The sequence below is a fragment of the Bison bison genome, unplaced genomic scaffold, assembly GCF_000754665.1.
Source record: "Bison bison bison isolate TAMUID 2011002044 unplaced genomic scaffold, Bison_UMD1.0 scf7180017864267, whole genome shotgun sequence".
Lineage (NCBI taxonomy): Eukaryota > Metazoa > Chordata > Mammalia > Artiodactyla > Bovidae > Bison > Bison bison.
In genome coordinates, this window is record NW_011494839.1 from 123,070 (window position 1) to 148,500 (window position 25,431).

Sequence of the window (25,431 nt, forward strand, 5' to 3'; positions counted from 1 at the left end):
CTACCGCACAATTGCAGTCATCTCACATGCTAGTAAAGTAATGCTCAAAATTCTCCAAGCCAGGCTTCAGCAATATGTGAACCGTGAACTTCCTGATGTTCAAGCTGGTTTTAGAAAAGGCAGAGGAACCAGAGATCAAATTGCCAACATCTGCTGGATCATGGAAAAAGCAAGAGAGTTTCAGAAAAGCATCTATTTCTGCTTTATTGACTATGCCAAAGCCTTTGACTGTGTGGATCACAATAAACTGTGGAAAATTCTGAAAGAGATGGGAATACCAGACCACCTGATCTACCTCTTGAGAAATTTGTATGCAGGTCAGGAAGCAACAGTTAGAACTGGACATGGAACAACAGACTGGTTCCAAATACGAAAAGGAGTAAGTCAAGGCTGTATATTGTCACCCTGTTTATTTAACTTATATGCAGAGTACATCATGAGAAACGCTGGACTGGAAGAAACACAAACTGGAATCAAGATTTCTGGGAGAAATATCAATAACCTCACATATGCAGATGACACCACCCTTATGGCAGAAAGTGAAGAGGAACTAAAAAGCCTCTTGATGAAAGTGAAAGAGGACAGTGAAAAAGTTGGCTTAAAGCTCAACATTCAGAAAACGAAGATCATGGCATCCGGTCCCATCACTTCATGGGAAATGGATGGGGAAACAGTGGAAACAGTGTCAGACTTTATTTTTCTGGGCTCCAAAATCACTGCAGATGGTGACTGCAGCCATGAAATTAAAAGACGCTTACTCCTTGGAAGGAAAGTTATGACCAACCTAGATAGCATGTTCAAAAACAGAGACATTACTTTGCCAACAAAGGTTCATCTAGTCAAGGCTATGGTTTTTCCAGCGGTCATGTATGGACGTGAGGAGTTGGACTGTGAAGAAGGCTGAGCGCCAAAGAATTGATGCTTTTGAACTGTGGTGTTGGAGAAGACTCTTGAGAGTGCCTTGGACTGCAAGGAGATCCAACCAGTCCATTCTGAAGAGATCAGCCCTGGGTTTTCTTTGGAAGGAATGATGCTAAAGCTGAAACTCCATTACTTTGGCCACCTCATGCGAAGAGTTGACTCATTGGAAAAGACTCTGATGCTGGGAGGGATTTGGGGCAGGAGGAGAAGGGGACAACAAAGGATGAGATGGCTGGATGGCATCCCTGACTCGATGGACGTGAGTCTCAGTGAACTCCAGGAGTTGGTGATGGACAGGGAGGCCTGGCGTGCTGCGATTCATGGGGTTGCAAAGAGTCGGACACGACTGAGCAACTGATCTGATCTGATCTGATAAAAGAAATGTTCACATATTGAGCTATAGGGAAGTCTTCTGGCTTATGCATGAGTTAACCTGAATCTGATCCTAACTAAAATAGCCTGTTTGTGGCCTATCAAACATACATTGCACGTCTGCTTTAATTATTAGAGAAAAGGACACATTGACCAAAGAATGAAGAATGTCCATGTTAAAAATAAAGATTAAATGCCTCTCTTTCTGGGACACCAATGCTGGGCCTCCTTCAGTGATAAGACTCCCTTCCCAGGTGCCAAGGCCACACTGACTTGCTGTGTACTTGCTGGACTCTTCTTTTTTTTGAAACCTTGAAATGTAGCCCTGACTTGTTTGATGTTCTTTGTTCTGACAAGATACAAAACTGTGCTGAAAATCCTGCATCTCCTGAACAGTTTCTCAGAGTCATCTGGGATGTAGGCTTCTGGGCCAGTCCTCAGTTTGGCTCAAAAAATACTTTTTTCTATGTTTCTTATTGATTACTGATGATTTTCGTGACACCTCCATCTTATTTCTTAACTCACTCCTTTTTGTGGTTTTTCTATTCAAGGAAATTATAGGATGACATTGTAAAAACTTTGAAAGTAACAAAAGATGATTGGGTAGAGTCAATGAAAAACAAGTCATTTTTCTGGCAAGCCCTTTCATTTGTCTGATTTTATGAAGGCACTCTTTCATTGACTTTGAGCTATGTTATAACTGCAATTTATAGAAATGTATAGTAGTGCAAATAATTCTTGTCTGTATAAAAGCAAATTGCATCTACCTGAATGCACTTGATTAGTATTTTTTACATCTATTTATAACTTCATTTGAACATTCTTTATTAGACTACACATGTGAGGATTTGAATTCTCCTTAGAACTGGCTGTAACATCTTATTGGTTTCCTCATTCATTAGTGAGTTAAATAAATTTTGACATATTCATTTTATATCTCTATGAAAGCCATCATTGTCATAACTTTTTAAAAATTACTATCCTTAACATGTATTGATTCTTACTAAATATCAATGACAAAACAGGGTTTCCCTGAAGAAAAGCTTTGTTTTCTATTTTTCTAGAAATGAGAAATAAAATTATGATGCTGCGTTCTAGTTATTTCCATTTTTAAAAAGTAAATCCTTGTGCATGATAAAAAGCAAAGACCTCTTATTATTATAGGAGAATAATGTCAGGCACACTCCTTCAAAAGTATAGTTGGAACTTCAGTAATGATCACAGAATATACCACAGGAAGAAAAGACGCCAAATCGGCATGAAAAGCAACTCTAAATTATTTGGCTGCAAAGAATCAACCCTCTTTCCAGTTTAGATGGTACAGCTGACAAAATCAACCTCAAGAGATGTGAAAAGACCTGTCTGCTCACGGTGCTTCTTTTCCTGTCTGACACCCTCGGAGACTGTGACGCTGCGTCTCGACACCTTGAGTTAGTCTCCCCTCCTCTGTGTGCTGTCTCCGGCCTTCAGCTAACTTCCTGAAGTTATGAGGAACCACTTGAAACTGCTCTGGTGTGCGTGCATGCTCAGTCACTTCAGTCTTGTTCAACTCTTTGAGACCCCGTGGACTGTAGGCCACTAAATATCTCTGTCCATGGGATTTTCCAGGCAAGAATAGTGAAGTGGGTTGCTATTTCCTCCTTTGGGGGATCTTTCTAACCCAGGGATTGAACCCAAGTCTCCTGTGGCTCCTGCATTGGAAGTGGATGGATTCCCATAGAGCCATCAGGGAAGCTGCTCTTGAACAAGTTTAAAAAATCATTAACTTCAGTCTTGAGCTCGTTACAGATACTCAATCATTTAAACTGACAATATTCATCTGATGAATACATATGCAAATGAATACATTTCTCTAATAATTAGGAGACTTTTAAGCAGTATACTATGCTTGTTGGTGTTGTTTAGTCACTAAGTAATGTCCAACTCTTTGTAACACCATGGACCTGTAGCCCACCAGGCTCCTTTGTCCGTGGAGTTCTCCAGGCAACAGTACTGGAGTAGGTTGCCATTTCTTTCTCCAGGGGATCTTTCTGACCCAGGGACTGAATCCGTGTCTCCTGCATTGGCAGGCGGATTCTTTACTGTTGAGCCACCAGGGAAACCCATATTGTATGCCACTTTCCAATTACTCCTCTTGGAAATGCGATATTTTAAATGGTTTAGCTTCTCTACAAAAGGTATGGCAAGCTTTGCAAGTATTTGGTTTTAAGTTGTTTTCAATTATATATACATATATTTTTTTGAGTGAATGTTAACATTATAATTGTAACAGCTAAGACTTTTGCAAAGTGAAAATTTTATTCCTACCCTGAGTTATTAAGTACCTTACATGTAAAGAACACATAATTTCTTTTTAAACTGTTAGAACCATTTTGAGGATCAAGAGAAGTAAACTATTATAAAATATCTTCTTTTCATTTTTCCAAGAATACAAATCCTATCTGAAAAAATAAATAATACATTAAAAATATAGAAAATATAGACATTTCATTTTAGCTTTCCCTTTAGAGGAGACCATATTGTCTCCTTAATTTTGACTTAGGTCTGAACAGAATTGCCTAACATCATGTGGTTATGATTCTATCTAATTATAAGACTAAATTTACAAAATACAAAAAAAAAGGGGGACTTTGATGTGCAAAGAGCTGTTCAAACTTTAGCAAGAAATGTTAAATATAATAAAAATGTAAACTCTATGGTTTATTTGAGTTTTAGTGTGTACTAAATAAAAGCAAATGCTTGCTAGATCACTTTTAACTTCAATGCTTCTAACATTTATAAATACTGCTCCTCACTGTTTGCTGATTCTACTAACAAGAAGGAGGGCAAAAGCAAAATAAGAGTGTAAGTGAGAAGAAACAAAAACTATCATTTTATGCCTCACATTCTCAACATTTTTGCACTGGCAAGGAAGAAGAATTTAAATATATATTTTCTACAGACCAAATGGAATGATTAACATCTGCAAAAAAAGAAACTATCAATAAATAGTTCATTCATTAAGGTCATACTTAGTTTTTATGTAAAGGATGATTGTTTACTGGTTTTAAAAAGAGCTAAAATCTAAATATCAACCAATATTAGATCAAAAGTACTATGTGATACTGACCCCCTAGAAAGGTAAGGCTTACCTTGGGTAGCTCACACACAGTCCTAAATTCAAACTGAAAGTGAGCAATGAATCTCAGAAGCTAGAGAGATTATATACCCTAATCAACCAAAAAATACTATTCTTGAAAGTAAATGAATAAACAGTAAATAAATAAATAAATTTATTAATAAGAATTTCTCCTTAACCTATGTTATACAAAATTGGGGATTTTCTATGATGTATGCAGTTACTAGGAATAGCATCGGAAAGAACACGTCAGCTTGTCAAACTGTAGGGTATTTATGAATCACACAGAATTCCTGGTAGAAATGTAAATTTTGATTCTTTGGATCTGGTGTGAGTGCTGAGATTTGGCATTTCTTGCAAGCCCCCAGGGGATCCAGTGTCACTGGTCAGAGGAACTCACTGAGGAGCAATGCCCTGCTAGTGCTTCCGATGTGTGTTGGTTGCTTAGTTGTGTCCGACTCTGTGACCCCATGGACTATACCCTGCCAGGCTCCTCTGTTCATGGAATTCTCTAGGCAAGAATACTGGAGTGGGTTGCCATTCCCTTCTCCAGGGGATCTTCCCGACCCAGGGATCGAACCTGAGTTGCCTGTGTTTCCTGCATTGGCAGGTGGATTTTTTTTTTTTTTTTAAATCACTGAGCCATGGGGCCTCCCTACTGGCTCAGACGGTAAAGCATCTGCCTGCAATGCAGGAGACCTGGGTTCGATTCCTGGTCAGGAAGATCCCCTGGAGAAGGAAATGGCAATCCATTCCAGCACTCTTGCCTGGAAAATCCCATGGACGGAGGAGCCTGATAGGCTATAGTCCATGGGGTCGCAAAGAGTTGGACACGACTGAGAGACTTCACTTTTTCACCTTCAAGCTGCTTGGGAAGCCCTTGTCCCATAAAGTATTTACACAATTGCATATAACATGCACATTTAGATTGCACGTGTATAATGAGAAAATAAGGATCTTTTCCTTGGATAAGAACCATAAAATTAAACTGTCTCTTTTTAAAAGTTCTATCACATATGCAGCCCTTTTCCTGTACTGGCATCTCAATGGTCTCCTTTCTCTACAGTACTAGATCCATACAGGACACATTTAAAAGGTATTAGGCACCCTTTTTGTGGAGGTGACCTACTACCCTTAGTCCCTGGTGGGGAATGCTGACCAAGGGCTTGAGCAACCATGGAATCCTAAAGGGAGGTTCTAAGTGTACATACTGAAAATAGTATCTCTATCTTCTTGGGAAACATTAATTGCTTTAACGTATTTATCTAGATTTCAACATCAAGTACATTAAATTGAAATTTAAAGTTGATGCACCAACCCTTCAAATTTTTTTCCCCCATATATTTTGATTTCTAACCTGAGTTCAGAACATCTACCTAGTTATTCCCTTGCTTTCCTTTTGCTACCCTTTCTCCATGTGCCTTTGGTAAAATTTCAACCACCTCCACACAAGCATGCAAACCAGAGATGTTAAAAACTTAAAGGGGGTGCCATGTACTCGAACTGTCCTCTTTGAGTGATATCTGGAAGCAAGAATGACTTTAAGTATGGGTACACTGTTCTGAATAAACATATGAAGTACCTACTACACTGAGCAGGCCACTCAAAATGGTCTTTGAATGGATTCATGCATGTAAGAATAAAATATTTAGAGAAACAGTTTCTGTCTCACTGAGAAGCAATATTCAAACCAAATATTTGCTACTTCTATGACTTCATTGCCAAATGGTTTCCCAGACTCCTTCACCTGCAAAAGATTCAGAAGGCTAATTTAGTGACCATTATGGTTTGGCTTCAGACCAAGTTTTATGGAGTCTGTCCACTGGCTTATCTGAGAGTTCTCAAATGCAGTTTGCAGACAGAGCAAAAACACATCCCGAGACACAGAGAATCCTTGGCTATCTCCAAAATAAAACCAGGAGTCTCAATGCCTTTGCAACAAAAATCTGCCAGACATTTTTATTGTCAAGATAGCACTTTGCTTAATGACTTGTAGGGATAACATCCTTGATGAACATTTATCACATGAATGAATGCCAGTTTGGTACAGCTTATTCTCTCTGTAAGAGCAATGATCGCGTCTTATTTTGTTGTGCACAGCCAATATAAAACATGTGTTTCTCATTTATTAGGATATCAACAAATGCTTGCTAATGAAAATACACAATAGCCTTAGGTTTATACCATTTTACATTCATTTTCAAGATGAATTAAATATAGGATCTCCTCACCAGAGAGGAACATAACACCATTTTGATAACCTACTATATACTGTCTTTTTTTTTTGTAGGGATGACCAGTGAATGGGTATAGACTGGAAACCCTATAGGCAGATGGAGAAAGCCCAAGTGGGTGCCTCACTCCATATGATAGACTTAATTCAGACCATGTACAAGACCACCTGAAAACTCACTTCTTCCATGTAGTTTTTCAATGACTGTCCTCCACTGACTGCTTCTCCCTAGAGGCAGAGAGGAAGAGAGTTTGAAAAAGTCAGGAGAAGGAGAAAGAATAAAAGAAGAGTCATGAAAAGTAGTAGAATCTGGGAGCAACACTAAATCTATACTATTCCCCCACCACTTCTTTTGGTTGTTGTTGTTTAGTTGCTAAGTCATGTCTGACTGTTCCGCAACCTCATGGATTGTAGCCCACCAGACTCCTCTGTTGATGGGATTTCCCAGGCAAAAATATAAGAGTAGTTGCAATTTCCTTCTCAAGGCAATCTTCCCAATCCAGGAATCAAACCCACATCTCCTGCATTGGCAGGCGGATTCTTCGCCACTGAGTCACCAGGGAAGCCCCACCTCAGTTGATACTTGTGGGGTCAACTGTTTGACAAATTCTTACTCAGAAGGAAATAATTTTTTCAAGGCAACAATATATCTTTCAGGTAGATTTTAGGTTATATAAAGAAATACCACCTAGTAGAGCTATAATAACTACACCTTAGGCATTAGTCGCTCAGTCATGTCCAACTCTTTGACCCCATGGACTGTAGCCCGCCAGACTCCTCTGTCCATGGGATTCTCCAGGCAAGAATACTGGAGTAGGTAGCCATTCCCTTCTCCAAGAGATCTTCCTGACCCGGGGGTCAAACCCAGGTGTCCCGCATTGCAGGAAAATTCCTTACCATCCGAGCCACGAAGGACAACTTAGAACTGAATGTTAAATGACTAGCATCCAAATTTCTGTTATTAACTTTATAAATATGTACTTAAAACTAGGCTAATAAAAAACTCACTAATTCTGTATTCAATAAATCTGTGTGAAGACCTAACATTATATAAATATATATGTAACAAGTCATATAAAAGTTATACATATATACACACGCATATATACACCTATATACATAACTATATGGAAGTATAGTTGATTTACAATATTGTGTTCATTTCAGATGTACAGCAAAGTGATTCAGTTTAGAAAAAGATATACTTTTATACTTCATGGCCAGAAACATTTGGAAATAAATTCTGAGATACCATGAAATGATAAATTCTAGGACACCATGTGTGTTTAAAAGATAAGTAAATAAATATGAATAAAGCTTACATTTGTTTCTATAACTTTTCAAAGACCCTCCTTTTTAACTTTTCAAGGCTCTCGTATGCATGATCTTATTTGATTGATGTTTTTACTACAACTTGAGGGTAAGGCATTCTCAGGCCAATTGGATCCATAAAGAAATTGAAGACAGGGCTGCAGACAGCAATGCTTAAAGGCCAGGAGCCAAAAAAGGCATTGCTGGGTCTGGAGTCAACCCTGACACTCTTATACCTTGCTGAAATGAAAATTCTAAAAGGAAAAATTAAATTCACTTTAGTTTTTTTTTTTTTTTTTAATGGTGATATGAGACCCAGCTTCAACCCTGGGTTGGGAAGATCCCCTGGAGAAGGGAATTGCTACCCACTCCAGTATCCTTGCCTGGAGAATCCCCATGGACAGAGGAGCCTAATGAGATACAGGGTATGGGATCGCAGAGAGTCGGACATGACTGAGCAACTAACACTTTCACAATTTCACATACTCCACAGCATTTTCAGAGGGTTAAAAAAAATTTTTTTTTTCTCATAACAAAAATTAATCTAGGAATAAAGTCCTGGGATTCTTTAGAAATCACAGATGGGGTCATATTTTTTCACAAATTATGGTTTTCACTAGCAAAAAATTAATATGCTGTAGTTTAAATGTTTTCAAATGCTTCCAAGTTTGTGGGATTTTTTAATGGATAAGATAATGAAAGAGATAGGATACTTATATTTATTTAAACTAAAGCATAAACTGTTAGGAAAAACCAAATCCAAATAAATCTCCCAAACTGTGAGAAACTTAATCAAAGCAGGCAGACAGGGCTGGAACTTACTTCAGATAAACTGCTTTTTACAGTTGAATTAAGTATACTATCTCCCCTCATTTGGACAACTGGTCTAGAAAGAATGCTGTGGGTTCTTCCAGTTTGGCTCTTCCTCCTGACAGAACCAGTGCATTTCTGCCAATACTCCTTTCCTCTTTGCCTGTGCTGTTGGGGTGAGAGGCATGTGTGTGTGCTAAGTCACTTCAGTCATGTCCAACTCTTTGCAACCCTATGGGCTGTAACCCTCCAGGTTCCTCTGCCCAGAGGATTCTCCAGGCAAGAACACTGTGTGTTCACACTGTGTGTGAACACAGTGCGTTGCCATGCCCACCTCCAGGGGATCTTCCTGACCCAGGGATCAAACCCAAGTCTTTTCTGTTTCTTGCCTTGGGAGGCAGGTTCTTTATCACTAGAGCCACCTGGGAAGCCCAGGGATGAGAGGATGAGATGGCAAATGGTTTGGAATTAGATAGAGACCTGCCTTTTGGAAGGGCCAACAGCTAAGGCCTAACAGTGAGATGCTGGAGAGCAGTCCCTAGGTGCTCACTGAAAAGAGCGATTTGTTTTCCTTGGATCTGCAACGTGGTTGTTTTCCCCAATTGTCTGGAAACTTGCAGAATCAGGGCTAGACCTGGTGATGACTGAGGGCTTTCTTGATGACCAGATGTAACAAAAGCACTGTGTATCCTCCAGGGCTTCTTGATAGGGTTTCTTTTTCCCAAGGTGCCAGGTCCTTTTGAATATCTACACTAGAGAAAAGGGAGCAACCCACACAACACGATTTGTTTCAAAGGCCACACAGATTGGAGTCTGGCTGTAACCACCTCTCAGATCACTGACATGGGTAGCCCTGATGAATGAGGAGCATGAAGTGAAAAATTTCAGGAGGAAAACAGAGGGAATGGGTCTTTTGAGAGGATGATAAACATAGCACAGAGCCAGGTGAACCAAATAGAGAATAAGACATAAGAATCTCTAAGTCTTGGGGTCAGAGGAGATGGCACTGGTTAAGAGGCTTGATTCGACAACTCTGTCCTCAGTTCCCCATTTCCAACATAGCGCTGCTGCCATGCTGACTTTCTTCCTTACCCTACTGGTGGTGCGAATGAAATAAACCCACTTCCAAAGCATAAGGCTCTCAACTTCGGTCATCTTTTTCTCAGTTTTAACGAATTGGCATTTTAGATATCAAGTCATTCTACGAACATAATATGATATTAATCACCTGGAAATGAATCAAAAGTACCTAAATGCAATTTCCCTTGAAAAAACAAAGAGAATAAAGGGGACAGAAGGGAGGCAGACCGGGGCGTGTGAAGGAAGGAAAGGGCAGAATACATGGAAACTGTGCCTGAAAACAAAAAAAAAAGGAAGAAAAGGTATTTCCTGAAATGTGGTTTCAGTTATCATGAATCTTAATATAACCAACAGTTGAGATAAAAATGCTTTGAATGTGAATTACAAAATATTGTTATAAACTCAGCGAAAGGAAGAAAAAGAGGCTGATATGATTATTGCTTAACTTATGACACGGGATCATGGCTATTAAGAGATGGAAGGCTCTCGTCACTCTCCTAGTTTTTTTTCCAATTAAGAAAGCATTCTTAGTGAGATGGAATATTCTAGAGACAGAGCTAGGATTAGACTCACACTCTCCCAAATCTATCACCATTTTCCAGCGTACAAGGCTGCTCTTGTTTCTATCAGTAAGTATTTCCTGTTCCTCTCTTACTAATCTTTAAACAAAATATGTACAGACTTGCACTTGCATGTAGGGCACATTTATTCTCACACATTTTATGTCTAATACCTCTGGTATTCATTTCCTTCACACAAAGTTCCAAGAGAACCCTACTTCCACCAGAATGTTCTTTCTTCCCACGTTTTTTTCAAATGAAACTAAAAAATAATTTTGATACAGAGGAGACTCTCTTAAGAAGTACCTGGGGTACTTATAACCCATAGAAGAATGGGAGCTCCATATAAATGGCCAAGACATTTCTAAACCTAAGGGACCCATGACACTTTACTCTTTTGTTTCAAAAGTGTTTATTAAGCACCTATTCCGTGCCACACAATTTACCAGGCTTGGGGACAAAGAGGTGAAAAAGAACTAATCCCTACCATAGAAAGTTCACCTTGAGAAAACAGATCTACAAGTTATTAGAAGATAGAGCAAAAGTTATTTGACACAGGTAAGCCCAAGGTGCTATAGGAAAAAAACAGGAGGAAAAGGCATCTCGTCTTTTATTAAACATTTTTTAAACATTTATTAAACAAGCATATTTTGAGAACATCTCTGTGCTGGGAACTCTTATAACCACTTGATACATAGGATGAAGGAGTCAAAGGAGAAAGATTAAAACTGAGCAAGTTATTTTTAAGCTTAGTCCTAAAGACTTAGTCGATTAGTCAGATGAAGGAACTGAATAAGGAAGAGGACTCATACCAGGCAGAAGGCAAATTCTGTACAAGGGCCCAGATCCAATGCAGCAAATACCTAAAGCCACAAGTATTACAACGAAAATTACCAATACACCATGCATTTTGAGACAGACAGATATTAATATCATGTCATTTCCTAATTTTATACTATACTTTGCTGTAATATAGCTGCTAATAAAATGGTTATATGGAGAGTCTGTATGTGTGTGTGTGTTATTTGTATGTCTTTGGCCATGCCAACAAGGGATGGAACCTGGGCCCCTGCAGTGGAAGCACCATGTGCTAACCACTGGACTGCCAGGGAATTACCTGTTGGGTTTTCTAAAGTGCATTATACAGGGTTACTAAATTTGTGATAGATGATAAAAAGATTGAAGTTCAACTTTCCAAACATCAGCAAATTTGACAGATGGAAACTACTACTGGTGTCCAAGACAATAGGCAGTGATCCAGGTCCAATTTGTAAAAAATTGGGTGCCACAATTTAGAAAATCAAAAATTCTGGGCAAGTTCTGAAGTCTTTTATATCACTGATGTAGTCAATAAATTAATAGCTAACTTGCGCTTTCAGACTGAAATATATGAACATATGTTCTTTCTAATTGACCCCAATGTCTTTTCATATTGTTGAAAAATATTTTTTCTGAAACTTTGCTTACAATCTCATGAACAAATATAGCATCAGCACAGACCCTCTTTCTCTGAAAATGACACTGCATACCTGGCAACAGTGAGCCAGACTGATATACTCTAGGAAATTCATTGTATTTTAAAGAAAAATAAAGTCCTTTGGACATCTAAAAAAACATATTGCATGATTTACAAGGGGAAAACTTAGATTATCATTAGACTTTAACAGCAGTGATTTATAACAGTAGAAAAATGAAGTAATATGTTTAAGATACTGAAGGAAAGAAAATGTGAGCCCAGTAATCCAATGGAGAGTGAACTTCAGAAAACCAAAATGCCTAGATCTAAGAACAGATGGTGAGCATTAACTATAGTTACCTGTCCTAAGACCACAAGACAGCTGAAAAGCAGAGAATATATTACGCATTGGCTATATACTCTTGACAGTGTGGATTTTGTACAACTATTAAAAAATTGGGGAGAGAATAGAAAAGGTAAATGCATTTTTTTCAGTATTTTATATTGGTAGATAGGCTGATATTTTTATCTTGAGACTTCTGTATATAACATGGAATAAAACAAATGAGTTATTATGGAATATTTTAAATTCCAATATCACCTTTATCTTAGAATTGTTGGTATGGAAAAAAGGAGCTAAAGCTATAATACAAAAAGAGTTTAAGTCTTAGCACTCTCTACTTTAAATTCAAAGTGTCAGTGTGAAGTAACTGTCCACTCAAAGGCACTGGAAACAGGGCCGCCCTGGTGGCTCAGTGGTAAAGAATCTGCCTGCCAATACAGGAGACATAGGTTTGTTCCCCGGTCTGAGACGATCCCACATGCCATGGAGCAACTAAGCCCGTGCACCCCAACTACTGGGCCCATGCTCTAGAGCCCGGGCTGCAACTATTGAGCCCATGTGCCACAACTACTGAAGCCTGAGTGCCCCAGAGCCTGTGCTCTGCAACGAGAAGTCGGTGCCATGAGAAGCCAGAGTACCGCAACTTGAGAGTAGCCCCTGTGTGCAGCAACTAGAGAAAGCCTGCATGAAGCATGAAGACTCAGCCCAGCCAAAAATAAATAAATAAATAAATAAATTTTTTTTTAAAAGACACTGGAAATAGTAACTCAGGAGCAATGAGTATCCCTGGTATCCAGATTGTGGTCTGAAACATCAGTTCTCACTAAAAGAAACTAGGACTTTTCAAAAAAAAAAAAAGGTTGATCCCATATTTGGGGCAGGATACATATAATATTAGCTTGGAATACCTTGTGCTACCCAACAGCAAGCCAGCTATCAGAGACTACCAGGGGTAGTATGGAATGACAAACAAATGCAAGGAAGCTTAAAGAAAGAATTATTTATCTTCATCATCTTGAAAACTAGCACGTAAAGGAGAGAAATCAAGCATGTATCCTGGCCTTTCTTAGGAGAACTGTATTCCTGGCCAATTACACAGTAACTTGAGAGAAAGGGTCTCTTAGCAAAGCATTCCAACAAATAAATACAAAAGGAAGTGATGAAATTAAAATATCATCACTTTTCAGCTATCAATGAATAAACAGATATTGGTATCAAGCATCTATGGCTGCTAAGATGATAACATTAAAAAAAAAAAACAACAACTAGATATCATGTGTCTCCTCTAGCCATGCTAAAGAGGAGCTTTAGTCAGTTTCTGGATAAATACAGGAAAATACAGAGAACTGAAGAGCCCATTGAATTGCACCAAGAATATGAAGTTAGCAAAATTCAGACTGAAGAAAATCTGACAGGTCAAGTGGCTAGGGTTCTTTAACAGATAAATTGTAAGAAAATGTAAAAAATGGAAGGGTAATATAAAGTTTAAAAAAGACTTAAGCAGGGAAAGGGAAGGTGGGATGAACTGGGAGATTGGGATTGACATATATATATAATAGCATGTAGAAAACAGGTAACTAATGAGAACCTACTGTACAGCACAGAAAACTCTACTCAGTGCTTAAATGGGAAGGAAATCCAAAAGAGCGGATATATGTTTATGTATGACTTATTCACTTGGCCACACAGCATGAAATAACACAAAACTGTAAAGCAACTATATTCCAATGAATTAAATAAAAGAGAGAGACAAAAGACATGTCTGACTTTTGAAAGTTGGCGAGGTTAGCAATAGGGGCTTCCCCAGTGTATCAGATGGTAAAGAAGTTGCCTGCAATGAGGGAGACCTGGGTTTCATTCCTGGGTTGGGAAGATCCCCTGGAAGAGGGCATGGCAACCCACTCCAGTATTCTTGCCTGAGAATCCCCATGGACAAAGGAGCCCGGTGGGCTACAGTGCGGTGGGTCACAAAGAGTCAGACACAACTGAGGGACTAAGCACACAAAAGGTTAACAATAGTGTCAGAGAATGCATGTTTAGGGCTTCCCAGATGGCGCAGTGGTAACGAATCCACCTGTCAATGCAGGAGATGTAAAAGACACGGGTTTGACCCATGGGTCAGGAAGATCCCCTGGAGTAGGAAACGGCAACTCACTCCAATATTCTTGCCTGGGAAATCCCACGGACAGAGGAGCCTGACGGGTTACAGTCCATGGGGTCGAAAAGAGCTGGACACAACTGAGCGCAGAGCATGATGCACATTTAGGTGATAAAGCTACTTTTAAAGCACAAGTTGATTATTATAAAAGTTAGAATAGTTTTTATTTGTGGGGAGAGGCGGGAGTTGAGATTGGGAGAGGGTATACTGAAAGGACACCCTAGTTGTCCGGCAAAGCGTCATTTCTTGATTTGAGGAATATTCTCATTATAAAAGTAATTAAGCCATATATTTGAGTGATTTTCTTTATTGGTGTTTTGTAATGAAAAGATATTTTAAAACAAACAGCCATTTCTAATATTAAACTATATTGTTACAGGCATAACTGTAAGGTCCAGCCAAAACTCTTAAAAAATCAGGGTGAAATGTTATAAAGTTCTATTTATTGCTGGCTTTACCTACATGGTGACATACCCAATTCCCCATTTAAGCTAAATCTTTTGTTCTATGTAAAGAGGTAATTATTGGTAATATATCTAGAAAAGCAGTTAAAGGACACTCTTATCATTCTGATTCAATCTTAAGCTAATCTAATTATAACAGTGACCTCATAAAAATCAGTTGGCAATTTTGATTTTTACCATTTGAAATAATTAAGCCTTTAAATTCTGTTCCATTAAGCTTTTAAAAAAATCAATAGATGTCACTCGGGAATCTGTAAAGTACCTGTATAAATTCTCTGAGGTCAGTGAAAAACGAATGTCAGTCTCATAATTTAAACCAAACATACAATGTGTTCTTTTAAAATTAAATTAACCTGTGTCTTTGCAAAATGCCTAAATGGCTAAGGTGACCAACTTCCTGAACTGTGACTCAGATGGGCGCCTGCAAGAAAACTGATATCCAAGGCTCATGAAATACCAAGACTTTAGGTCTCTCTTGTTCTCAGTTCATGTTTCCTTAATTTAAAAAAATGATCAGTATTTTCGATAAGTAATAATACTCGGCACTGAGGGAAACATACTTCTATAACCAAGAGAAATATGTTTGTATGGACTCAATCTTGAACACAATTACATGGACACAATCTTGTGCTGGTTTCTTTTAACATATGTCTCTGATTTTTTTCATTCAACAATAAAAAAAAAAAAGATCAGTCACACAGTTCAGACACCTTTGAATATTTTAATACACATTAAAGGGCTACAGAATAACTTAAACATTGTAAGGAAAATGAAAAATTCATTGTAGGAAAAATGTCTTGTAAATAAATGCAGGTAGTATAATGCAGAAGTCCATTTGAAAGTTAACACATTTATTAGAAAAGGGCTAAATGTTTTGGGTTTTTTTTTTGGAACTGATTCCTTACATAGTCCAAAAAGCATATCTGCAGAATTAAGGTCCAAACCAAATAAACCAAATGCATGGATTAACATTATCTAGCCTGTCACAAACTCGACAACTGATGTCATCAGCAGTGTTACTAGGACAGTTGTGACACACTTGGGGGAAATGTGTAGAAACAGAATCAACTGTCCAAGAAACAGCGATGACTTCCAAATAAATCAGAGAAGTGACTTGGAGGGGAAGATAAAAGAGGTCTTTAACTGACTCAAAGTATCATAGTATTACCTCTGAAAGTTTACCTATTGTTTCTAGGATAGTTTGAAAGGCGACTCTCACAAGTGTGTCCAAACTCGCCACTTGTGTTTAATGTACTACAGTATTTCTTTTGCTTAACACTCCAAGTTCGATGCCTGGGTTGAGAAGATTCCCTGGAGAAGGAAATGGCAACCCATTCCAGTATTCTTGCCTGGAGAATTCCATGGACAGAGGAGCCTGGTGAGCTACAGTCCATAGGGTCACAAAGAGTGGGATACGACTGAGCAACTAACGCACACACACACAATATGGGTTTAATGTGGGCTGGTCACTGGACTGAGATTTGGCAGGTGTTTTTTTTTTTTGGCTGAGTCACACAGCATGCAGGATCTTAGTTCCCAGACCCTAGGAATGGAACCTATGCCTCCTGCATTGGAAGCACGAAGTCTTAACCACTGGACCACCAGAGAAGTCCCTGAGACTTGGCCTAGAGTCTATGTATTGTTGGAAAGAGGCTAAAGGTGGTAACCTCCTAAACAGGCAAAGGTGTAGTGTTTGGAGTCAAGCAAATACATGTTTAGACATCAGTTGTGCTGCTTATGCCTATGGGCATTGGAAAAGTTACATAAAAATTTCCCTGGGCCTCAGTTTCCTCATCTGTAAATGGTGATAACACCATGGACTGTCACCATTATTAATCAGGATAATAAGTATTAGCACTCAATTAGGTTTTTAGTAAAAGAAAGAGAAAACCAACCATATACTATGTAAGGTAGGAAAACTAGGAATATGTTTAATTCTTCAAGAATATAGCTGGGGGGTATGTGATAGAATGGATTGAGAAACTGGGCTGGACATATATAGACTATTGATACTACGTATAAAATAGATAACTACTGAGAATCTACTGTATAGCACAGGGAAATCTACTCAATGCTCTGTGGCAACCCAAATGGGAAGAGAATACAAAAAAAATTTAAAAAGAGGGAATATATGTATTTGTATAGCTGATGTACTTTGCTGTACAGTAGAAACTAGCACGATATTGTAAAGCAACTACACTACAATAAAAATATTAATAAAAAAGAATATAGCCAGGAAGGGAACCTGACTATGGGGAAATCAGATGCTATTTTTTAACTTCTCTATTCTTATTTTCATTCTCATCAAAAGTCACTTTAAAAGAATCTTGCACTTTCATTGACAGGTAATTTTTGAATGACTTCAAATATAAATAAATTTTCAGCAGTAAGTTCAAGGGTAAATGAAGGTTGACTGATGGTGAAATGAACTGTGAAAGTCTTAGTCGGTCAGTCATGTCCCCATTTTTGCAACCCCATGTACTTTAGCCCACCAGGCTCCTCTGTCCATAGGATTCTCCAGGCAAGAATACTGGAGTGGGTTGCCATTCCCTTCTCCAGGGGATCTTCCTGACCCAGGGACTGAACCTAGGTTTAGCTGTGTTGTGGGCAAGTTCTTTACCTTCTGAGCCACCAGGGAAGCCCAATGGTGAGATAAAAAAGGACTTTAAAAAGCCTGTAACATCAGAAGGAGAAAGAAGCAAGTAACACAAGAGAAATGAATTGATGAGAAAAAGGAGTGAGCCAGCATCCTTAACAGGACTTTGCTCCTGACCATCTGTCCTTCTTCAACTCAAGACCCTCCCCAAACTGCCAGCATATTGAAAAACCTCTACACACCCCCACCAGTCAGTTTCTCTGTTTTTCATACTATTTCCTTCCCTCCTACTTCCTGTCCTGCCTTCCCTCTTCAGCCATCCCTCTGTGCATTCTTTCATGACCTCTTCCTGATGCCACTTCAGTTCAGTTGCCCAGTCATGTCCAACTCTTTGCAACCCCATGGACTGCAGCATACCATGCTTCCCTATCCATCATCAACTCTCGGAGCTTGCTCGAACTCATGTCCATCGAGTCAGTGATGCCATCCAACCATTTCATCCTCTGTCGTCCCCTTCTCCTCCTGTCTTCAATCTTTCCCAGCATCAGGGTCTTTTCCAATGAGTCAGTTCTTCGCATCAGGTGGCCAAAGTATTGGAGTTTCAGCTTCAGCATCAGTCTGTCCAATGAATATTCAGGACTGATTTCCTTTAGGATGGACTGGTTGGATCTCCTTGCAGTCCAAGGGACTCTCAAGAGTCTTCTCCAACACCACAGTTCAAAAGCATCAATTATTTGGCGCTCAGCTTTCTTTATAGCCCAGCTCTCACATCCATACATGGAGGCCACCTAAGAAGATCCTACTCTCAACAAGTCCCAGTTCAGTGCCACTGTTTCAGCAGGACTTTCCTGACCCATGTGTTTGAGTTGCCCCTGCCCACATGCCATGTCTTCCCATGATACCTACAACTAAGCTATACTGCCCGCCTGGGCCTGGAGTCATCTCTCCTAGTGGTCCAGCGGTTAAGACTCTGTGCTTCCAATGCCAGAAGCACCAGTCTGATTCCCAGTCAGGGAACTAAGATCCAAGATGCCCCCATGCCTTATTCTTGTACTCCTTCCAGTTCCGCACTGTAACTTGGCATAAAAAGGAGAGCAGGAAGGCAGTGCTGGCCCCAACTTCATGTCATTTTCCCCTTTTCCTCTTGCTTGCCCCGCTGAACCACAAGGGGCTTGATGAGTCTTGTGTGGATACCCCTGCTTGCATCCCCAAGCTTGTTTACACCCCGCCAAAACGTCTACCTCTTGTCTACTCTTAAAACTGAACTCTTGGGAAAGATGAACTAGGGGAAAGGGGACCATGAAGGTCCAGGAAGTGAGCTTAGAATAATTTGGGCAGCAGATTCCAGGATTCTGGTACTTAGCATGTGGTCAGGCTCCAGCTGGACATGTCTCCTTAACCCAAAGAACTGCTTTTCCCATGCAGAAGGGCACAGACTTGGCTGGTCAATGAGGGCACTGAGGCTCTCTGACAGTAAACACACTAATTCTTCAGTGTCTAACATTTAACGCAGGGCTTGACATCTAAAAATTATTCCCAAATACTTATAGAATGGAGAAGCATTATTTTAAAAAAGCACAGATTTTTAATTTAAGGTGCTAAATAATCAAAAGGTAGTAGAAGATGTGGTTAGAAGCACAGAAAGGTAAAGACATTGTGGAAAAGTTTCAAACATTTCAGAAATGACAGAATTGGAGATTCTTGTAGCAAGACATAGGGAGAAAGGTCACATTTAGATTTATTTAAGATCCACAGAAAATACAGCCCAAATATGAGCTAGAGAAAGATATTTTAGAAACACAACATTGTAAAGCAATTGTTGTTTTTTATTGTTTAGTCACTAAGTCGCGTCTGACTATTTGTGACCCCATGGGCTGTAGCCTGCCAGGTTCCTCTGTCCGTGGGATTTCCCAGGCAAGGATACTGGAGTGGGTTGCCATTTCCTCCTCCAGGGGATCTTCCTGACCCAGGGATCAGACCCATATCTCCTGAATTGGCAGGCGGATTCTCTACCACTGAACCACCAGGGAAGCCCTAAAGTAATTATATTCCACTAATGAATAAATAAATAAAGATAGACTATTTGTTTTGAGTTGGATAATGGCTTCAAAACAGAGACAGACAAAAATAAACTGAAGATAGAAGAATAACAAGAAAGGAGTGAGATTCAGTGAAATTGCCCATCAAAAAGAGACCTCAGTCCCACCAGCTATAGTGGTCTGAGAAGCCAGCCACGACAAAGGTTTTTCTAGGATGGATAGAATGTTTTGTAGTGTGATTACTACCAAGAAATCTTGATAAAACTTAGAGAAGAAACAAAGTAGGAAAAGATGTGGAGAAATCTGTTTACTGAAGGTATCACAACCATACCCTGCTCACTACAATATGTACCAAATCCCGTCAGCCTAGTTTCACATTTTTTGTAAACTAGAGAATGATGGAGAGTTTATATGGATCACCTAACATCCAACAACCTTCAACAACCTTAAGAACTGCAATATAGATGCTTCATTAAATCTAAGACCAGGCACAGAGTGTGGAGTTCATGATGCTATCCTAAGTCTCTTTGATGCAGTAGAGTTTTCCCTTTATGGTATAAAACCATTGTCCCCTTGGGACCGAGAGCTCCAAAATGTTCTATAGGAAGACATTTCTGTTAATTCCTAGTCCAAAAGAGTGAATTTAATGTGCCTTACAGAACAAAGCTAACTCTGGGGCCTCGAAAACAGCCAAACCACATCATAGAGGGTAAGAAGATACCTTCCATTCTCATGAAGGTATGCCCATCTTTAGAACCAAGTTCAAAGCAAACATCTTTTGAAGTCTTACTGAACACGACTGAACACTGAGGTTTATTACAATGTTTTTGCATGTGTTTGCATTTTGTGAAAACAGCTAGATCAGAAGCAGTGGAGCCAAAAAGATTTCCTGCCAGGTCTGGGAATCTAAAAGCCAGAAATGTCAAGAGAAAAAATAATTCTTATAACATGTGTAGCCTAATTTTACACACTTTCAATGTTCATTGAGATAAACACTTGAAATCCTGGATACACTTTGACAATGAACTTCAGAGCCAAATATTTAGCCCGTCTCCAAACCATGGCAATATTGCAGGTTAGAAGTTAAATGTAACTCATCTTAGAGTCACTGCCAGTCAGTTAAATGTATCACTTTATTTAATAGTAAAACCAAGTCATGAAAAAGCAGCCTCTATATTTTTAAAGATCACAAGTCTTCTAGGTTACAGTTCTCTTGACTCCTGTAGAATGCTCTTTGAAGCTCAGAGATGACACAAATCAAATTAATCCAGGCACCTGCCATGCAGAGTTTTGCCTTAGAATATTTGAGGACTCTTTGAACACTCATCTGGCAGAACACCTTACTCAGGGCTGACTGCCATGAACAACCAAGCAGACTGTGCCTCAGCCAAGGAGGCCAGTGGAAGCACATGCTGGCCACTTTTGTAAACAAGAAAGAGCTTTGACGGCAAGTGACTTAAAACAAGGGGCTTCCCTGGTACCTCAATGGTAAAGAATCTGCCTGCAATGTAGGAGACCCAGGTTTGATCCCTGGGGTGGGAAGATTCCCTAGAGTAGGAAATGGCAACCCACTCTAGTATTCTGGCCTGGAAAATGCCATGGACAGAAGAGCCTGGAGGGCTACAGTCCATGAGGTCACAAAGAATCAGACACACACACACAGACCAAGCATATATATCTCTGTACTCAGTCCTCACAATATTCTTGTGAAACACTTATCTCTATTTTACAGATAAAGAAACATACTGAGAAAATTCAAAAATAGAGCTGAACCTCAAATCCCATGTTCTTGAAGCCTATGCTCTTTCTAGAACACAGTAAATGAAATCAACCACTGCTTTAGTCAAATTAAATGCTTAAACTGTGACAGATGTTGCTGTAAGCACCTACCTGGACTTCTAACTCAGTTTTCTGTCCATTAAGTTAGGCTGATTATTTTCAACTTCTTGGGTTTGCTAGTCCAGGGCCAGCCCAATAGATTATTTACACTAAATATCGTATATGTATGGGCTTCCCCTGTGGCTTAGCAGGTAAAGAATCTGCCTGCAATGAGGGAGACCTGGGTTTGTAAATTTTATATGTATATTATATTGTATATGTATATGTCTATATAGAATTTTTAAAATCATGCTTTATTCTAAAGCTCTGGCATTCTTCTTGGAAATGAAAATAGTTAAAGCTAAAATAATTGGGTTTTATCATTACTATACAGAATGACAATAGTGACTGCTCTGCCAGTCTTACTGAGAATAGTCACAGGAAAAGTAAGTAGAGGTTCTATAGGATTTACTGAGTTTAGAACCACTTTCCACATTTGAGCAAAGTCATGGCCATTTGTTAATGAAGCCTACCTACCAAATATAATCTAGTACTTAAATAGATGAGACTATAAGAACAGTACAATAAAATAGCCTAAGCACAATTTGCATCACCGATTCAATGGACATGAACTTGGGCAAATGCCGGGAGATGGTGAGGGACAGGGAGGCCTGCCATGCTGCACTCCATGGGGTCACAGAGTTGGACATGACTTAGTGACTGAACAACAGTTTGCATGTTCTGCATGATCTCTGTTTAGAGTAAAAAGAAGCGCAGTTCTGAAAGGCCTCCAGGTTCCCACACAGACAGCAAGCCACCACAATCCCTTATCACTCTCCCTGCCTGAATTTGGCATAAAGTTAGCAGACTTGAAAAGCTCAATTAAAGATAAATAGTTCTTAACAATGCTGCTATACTCCCTGAATTCACAGAACTAACGTAAATACGTTCATATATTACTTGTTTCAGGAGAGGATATTCCGACATGACAGCCCCGGAACATCAACTGCTGACTAAGGGTTGTGGTTTAAATTCAACTTCGTAAGAGAGTCATTCTTGGTACTGTCCTGACTCTGGGCTAGCCTGGGAATCTGCTACTCTAACACAAAGGTTAGGGTTATCAGAAATCCTCAAGCCAAAAGGAGAAAACCAAACCAATCCACACGGGGGGCGGAAAAAGGAGTCAGTTTTGTCGTTTACATGAAATGCTTGTCTTCGTGACTTTCCTTACTGCCATCACAATATGCTAAGCTCATCATTTTGTGATCTCTGCAAAGAGACAAAAAGCCCCTGAAGGATGAGGGCTGAGCCTCATCACAGAGGTGTCCCCAGTGCTATCAGAGGGCTCGGCATCTAGCAGGCACCCTGTAAATATTTGCTGGACAGCAAGGAGATCAAACCAATCAGTCCTAAAGGAAATCAACACTGAATATTCATTGGAAGGACTGATGCTGAAGCTCAAGCTCAAGCTCCAATAGTTTGGCTACCTTACATGAAGAGCCAACTCATTGGAAGAAGACTCGGATGCTGGGAAAGATTGAGAGCAGGAAGAGAAGGGGGTGACAGAGGATGAGATGATTGGATGGCATCACCTATTCAGTGGACATGAACTTGGGCAAACTCCAGGAGATGGTGAGGGACAGGGAGGCTTGGCATGCTGCAGTCCATGGGGTCACAAGCAGTCAGACACAACTTGACAGAACAACAACAGATACTTGCTGACTGACTGAACTGACTACTTCAACCCAAAAACCCACAACAATCGGGAACAAGTTCAGTAACTACCCACTTTAGCACTTGATATATAAATGACCTCAGTTCATCCTGCCTGCATAAGTATATACAGTTGGTTCTATGAGTAAAAATATCAAGTTCAGAGAGACTGTATTACTTGCCCAGTATATATCTCAGAGGGGCCTCCCTTATGGATCATTTGTAAAAAATCCATCTGCAATGCAGGAGACAAGCGTTCGATCCCTGGGTTGAGAGGAAGAAATGGCAACCCATTCCAGTATTCTTGCCTGGGAAATCCCATGTTCAGAAACACCTTGGGCTACAGTCCATCGGGTCACAAAGAGTCGGACATGACTGAGTGACTAAGCACACATATCTCAGAGCTAAAACTCCTAACGCAAGTTGTGACCTTGGGTCTCGAGAACTTCAGAGTCCATGTTCTACCCACTGTACATTGTCTTGACTTTCAGAACAGATATGAAATTTGGTGTGGTCTAAATTTAAATTTTGGAAAAGCTCTGCACAGACTCAGCATAATATTCAAAGTGGGCAAAGTTTTTATTTTTAACCTAGCAAATTTGTGAAGGTGAGTTGGTAAGGAGCAGCCTGCCCTACTGCCTCCACAGCTCAACAGTAGACATTGTGGAGAGATACAGAAGTTACAGAACTTTCCTATTGATGACATAGGGCTTAATCTTCATTTTTAAAGGTGTTTTAAAAGACCTTGGTGGATTCATGTTGATATATAGCAAAACCAATACAATATTGTAAAGTTAAAAAATAAAAAAAAAGAATAAAAGACCTTGGTTATAAGAAAACTTCAAAAATAGATAATAAATAATGAACAATGTTGCTACTTGTTGCACAGCAAGACTAAAAATGTCATCAAGTTCACTTCCCCTTTAAAAATCACATTTTGACTATGAAATGGAAGCGCACTGATAAGAGGCCTATTTTTATGTTATGGTGGAGGAGTTGTTTCAATTTGTGAAGCGTATACTTGGTATGCATCTGATCACCCTATGTGTGTAAATCATCTAATAAGCCTCTGTCAACTGTGTTTAACTAAATAAGAGTTCTCTTTCATCAGTATATGGAAGACATAGCCATATGTAAAGACTCCATATTTTCAGAGAAACAAGCAGTTCTGTTCAAAATCATATCCATCAACACCATTTGAGTTACTTAAGATTTTGATGAGGATATTTATTTATAGACAGAATGTTTGGAGTGTTGTGGTATGCAGATTCCTGAACTAGTGCTGTTTAGATGAACAGTTTAGATGAATTCCTTAATATCCTTCCAGTTAACATATCAGTTTAGTTCAGTCCAGTTCAGTCGCTCAGTCATGTCCGACTCTTTGCGACCCCATGAATCACACCACACCAGGCCTCCCTGTCCATCACCATCTCCCGGAGTTCACTCAAACTGACGTCCATCGAGTCAGCGATGCCATCCAGCCATCTCATCCTCTGTCGTCCCCTTCTCCTCCTGCCCCCAATTGCTCCCAGCATCAGAGTCTTTTCCAATGAGTCAACTCTTCGCATAAGGTGGCCAAAGTACTGGAGTTTCAGCTTCAGCATCATTCCTGCCAAAGAACACCCAGGGCTGATCTCCTTCAGAATGGACTGGTTGGATCTTCTCACAGTCCAAGGGACTCTCAAGAGTCTTCTCCAACACCACAGTTCAAAAGCATCAATTCTTCGGCGCTCAGCTTTCTTCACAGTCCAACTCTCATATCCATACATGACCACTGGAAAAACCATAGCCTTGACTAGACGGACCTTTGTTGGCAAAGTAATGTCTCTGCTTTTGAATATGCTATCTAGGTTGGTCATAACTTTCCTTCCAAGGAGTAAGCGTCTTTTAATTTCATGGCTGCAGTCACCATCTGAAGTGATTTTGGAGCCCAGAAAAATAAAGTCTGACACTGTTTCCACTGTTTCCCCATCTATTTCCCATGAAGTGATGGGACCGGATGCCATGATCTTGGTTTTCTGAATGTTGAGCTTTAAGCCAACTTTTTCACTGTCCTCTTTCACTTTCATCAAGAGGCTTTTTAGTTCCTCTTCAATTTCTGCCATAACGGTGGTGTCATCTGCATATCTGAGGTTATTGATATTTCTCCTGGCAATCTTGATTCCAGCTTGTGCTTCTTCCAGCCCAGTGTTTCTCATGATGTACTCTGCATAGAAGTTAAATAAGCAGGGTGACAATATACACCCTTGATGTACTCCTTTTCCTATTTGGAACCAGTCTGTTGTTCCATGTCCAATTCTAATTGTTGCTTCCTGACCTGCATATAGGTTTCTCAAGAGGCAGGTCAGGCGGTCTGGTATTCCCATCTCTTTCAGAATTTTCCACAGTTTATTGTGATCCACACAGTCAAAGGCTTTGGCATAGTCAATAAAGCAGAAA

The 25,431-nt window shown here is 39.6% G+C and overlaps 1 protein-coding gene across 1 annotated transcript in view; it reads right to left on the reverse strand.

Annotated features, from left to right (window-relative positions):
• The window catches only part of LOC104994821 (chromosome unknown open reading frame, human C8orf34), a gene marked incomplete at its 3' end in the record, with an annotated part of 362,913 nt that overhangs the window by 23,040 nt on the left and 314,442 nt on the right, over nt 1–25,431 (reverse strand). The window contains exon 13 of the mRNA XM_010848486.1: nt 6,825–6,872. Coding sequence (XP_010846788.1) covers nt 6,825–6,872 — 48 coding nt within the window. The remainder of the gene's footprint in view (nt 1–6,824; nt 6,873–25,431) is intronic.